Genomic DNA, 3,500 nt, shown 5'->3' on the forward strand with positions numbered 1-3,500 from the left:
TAGGACATGCAGTAGTGTCAAATAAAGGTAGACTGGTTTCTAAGATTTCTGTTTCTTGCGTACCAGTGCAGCACTGGCAGTGCTTATGGGGAGCACTAATGCGGGTTCGGAAATTTGATCACTAGTGCGGGTTTGGACACTTGATCACTAGTGCGAGTTTGGGTGGTTCAGTGGGGGGCCTTTATAGCATCGTCAGTTCTGTCATAATGTATTTGGTTTAGACCAAAGCTCGAACTATGACTTACATATGCGACGATGATGTAAAAGGCGCCATCGGGAAAACCAACAGCACAAGAGTGTCAACTCTCAGGTGTGTTTAGTCGCCGCAAGTAGTGCGGATTATGGTTTTCCCCATGGCAACCACCCAAACCACTATACCTCTACACAATGGGATATCAGGAGGAATTGAATGGAGGTCCATTTATGGAGCAAGGTCAATGACGACTAAGACCGTTGTGTAGAGTGGAGAGACAGTTGAGCGTCACAAAGAGCGCTAGATGAGTCGAGCGCTCGCCGGGACGCTAGAACTTCTCACTCGGAGAGGCCCAGTTGCTGTAAGTCAGCATCTGATGGGATACGTACGAGGCTTCTCCCGCCCACCTGCACCCTCTAGAGGTATAGGGGCCTTTATAGCATCGTCAGTTCTGTCATAATGTATTTGGTTTAGACCAAAGCTCGAACTATGACTTACATATGCGACGATGATGTAAAAGGCGCCATCGGGAAAACCAACAGCACAAGAGTGTCAACTCTCAGGTGTGTTTAGTCGCCGCAAGTAGTGCGGATTATGGTTTTCCCCATGGCAACCACCCAAACCACTATACCTCTACACAATGGGATATCAGGAGGAATTGACCTTTGAGATTTTCTATTCCTTCATCAACAGTAACGCTACTGGCCTCACAAGGAACATGATCAGCTGTTATTCCTCGATACCTCTCCTCGTTCTCATCACCAGCCATTTCTCGCCAGAACCCACGAGTGAACAGGAAATAAAATTTGCGTGTGGCGCGGTATTGATGAGGGACAACTTGGTCGAGATAGAGATACAATAACGTCCACAGCATGAAGTCGATGGTGAGCATGGTCAATCCTTGCAGTAGGGTGAAGTTTTGATATGCTAATCTAGCCGATGGGCTCTCCATGCCCAAGAATAGCTGCTGACCGAGGTTCTGGACTACCAAAGTGAAGGCGCATTGCGGTAGCAAACTGATGGCCCCCTTGCTCGTTTCACGGTCAAGCACTGATACCGTTATAGCAAGAACATAGTAGATCACTGCAGTTAACGTCGAGCCAGTATTGGGGTTCTCAAATAAGGTCGATATCGCAAAGGCAAACGACAGCGATGCGAGAAAGTACAGAAAGGCGAGGAGAAAAAGCCAGAGAGCGCTGACTGTTGGGAGGACGACCAAAGACAGGGCCCCCACGATGAAGGACAATACCACGTAAAAAGAGGCATACCACAGATACCACGATATGTTGTATGGGAAATCATAGAGGCCCATTATACGCATACCTGATGGAAATATTACAATACAAACTACGACCACACTTACCTTCACGGAGTCTTCCTTTTCTTTCAGAAATGAGTTTTCTCGCAACGGAGAATGCAGAAAAAGTGTACAGGAAGGGGCCGAGAATGTTGCCCAGCAATATGAGATCGCTTCCCGAAGTCCGAGTCTTGTAGCTGTCGTAAGGCATAGGGTAGATGCCAGTGATAGGCCTATGCTCCCCACGGTGATAATCCATCCAAACGCCAAGTAACGGCGGGAAATTCAAAGCTTCATAGTATACCAGGCCGTTTTCACTCGGATCACCGTGTTTTATGTTTCCATTCTCCGCATACCAGAATTTGTTCTTTTTACTGTAGTCGATGCTGATAGCGTTGAAGGGGTCATCATCACCAATAGTGGCATTAGCCATAATCACTAACTCATACGGCTCGAACACGTCCATGTACCCACAGAGCTGCGGGACGCCTATCGAACCATATTCTGATCGTCGTACATACTCCCGCGGATCGGTAATAGATGTCGAAATGGTTATCGTTGGGAAGCCTCTGCACTGCGGCAAACTGCGCCCTTTGAATATACTTTCAAATTCGCCTTTTAGATAGGCGGCGAAATCTTCGGCCTCTCGTGACCAAGCAGGTCCGATGACCAGATGCCCGCACGCGCAAGTCAGGAGCAACGTCACAGAGTTCGATCTGTTGAAAAAGTCCGGGAAGGGCGTCACTGATGCTAACTGCGGGAAATCTTTATAAGTCTTCCTCACGCCGGCCACATAGGACAGCGCCCCGTCCCTGCGACCATCGTACGTCGTATAGGGATACGGGGCTTCCGGCTAAGAACGAAAATATGATAACAATGAGCAGTAGTGGAATATATGTTCGCTTTCTTAAACTGGGTTTGGCAGTTTCCTCACTAACTATAGAAGTCTACATACGAGTCCGGGTAGAAGTGTACATAGAACACTAATGAATTTCCGCTGACCAACACATGTAGTAAACCATGCGCATATTTTCTCACAGTGACAATGTGAATGTAGCTCACCCGAGCTTACGATAATCTGCAAGTCACGGGAGTCCGGATTGACCAGCGGGGCAACAACAAAGCAAACCACTGCGACGAAGAGGGGCAACAGGACTTCACAACAGACCGCAATCTTGGACCTTCGAGAGAGAAGGAAATTCTTTTTTGTCAAAGCCAGTACCTGATGAACAGAACTCAGCTTACCAGAACAACAGGAACTATCGGAGATCTTCAAATAGACGAATATGACCTACTTGCTTGCGGAAGAGACCCGCAGTGAGGCTCGGATCAGCTTCTGTGATTGCCATATATAGATTGAGCAACTGGAGCAACACTTCGTATAATATGATATGATGGAGAGTATTGCTTGAGTTGATTAATAATTAATTGACCGTCGGGCTTCAACATGACCATTCCTCGCAAAACACGATTTAATACAGTCGGCGCCTCGGACACACACGTGAGCGTTCACATTGCGAGGTCTTCTACAGGCTGACTGAAGGGAGCGTTCCTATAGATAAGATTGCCCGAATTTTGCTCAGAGAAACGTTGGGAAGAACGACCTCACGAAGTGTTCTCAGAATCCTCCAAACAAGATCGAGAACAGTCGTGATGCTATTCCCACCGCTCGGTGAACTAAGTCTATTACTTGCAAGTTATGTGGTGTACTATGTCATGAACGACGCTAGCCTACGGCTACGTCATAAATGGCTACACAGTACGCTATGAGGGTATACCCTATCGAAGGTCTTGTCACACTCTGTGCCGTGGAAGGACTCGAGCCGAATAAGAAGGCTTTGCGTCACAAGATCGGTATGACTTCATACCCCCCATGGTGCCCCTTTCGTGTCTCGATTTTTGCTGATTCTTCAACACATTATGCGCTACGCCAATTACGCACAGGGACAACGAATAGGTAGTCATAGTCGAGTTAAAGCGAGGGAGCACTCAATCCAACGCTCCTCCCAA

At 47.6% G+C, this 3,500-nt stretch overlaps 1 protein-coding gene across 1 annotated transcript; it reads right to left on the reverse strand.

Moving 5' to 3' along the window:
- Positions 1–818: 818 nt before the first annotated feature.
- Positions 819–1,923, reverse strand: Pmar_PMAR020214 (conserved hypothetical protein; the record flags this gene model as incomplete). Its single annotated transcript, XM_002766996.1, has 2 exons — positions 819–1,516; positions 1,557–1,923. 2 exons carry the CDS (start codon positions 1,921–1,923, stop codon positions 819–821), a joined length of 1,065 nt encoding a protein of 354 aa, XP_002767042.1.
- Positions 1,924–3,500: the final 1,577 nt, after the last annotated feature.

Source organism: Perkinsus marinus, assembly GCF_000006405.1.
Source record: "Perkinsus marinus ATCC 50983 genomic scaffold scf_1104296971228, whole genome shotgun sequence".
In the NCBI taxonomy this organism is placed as follows: Eukaryota; Perkinsozoa; order Perkinsida; family Perkinsidae; genus Perkinsus; species Perkinsus marinus.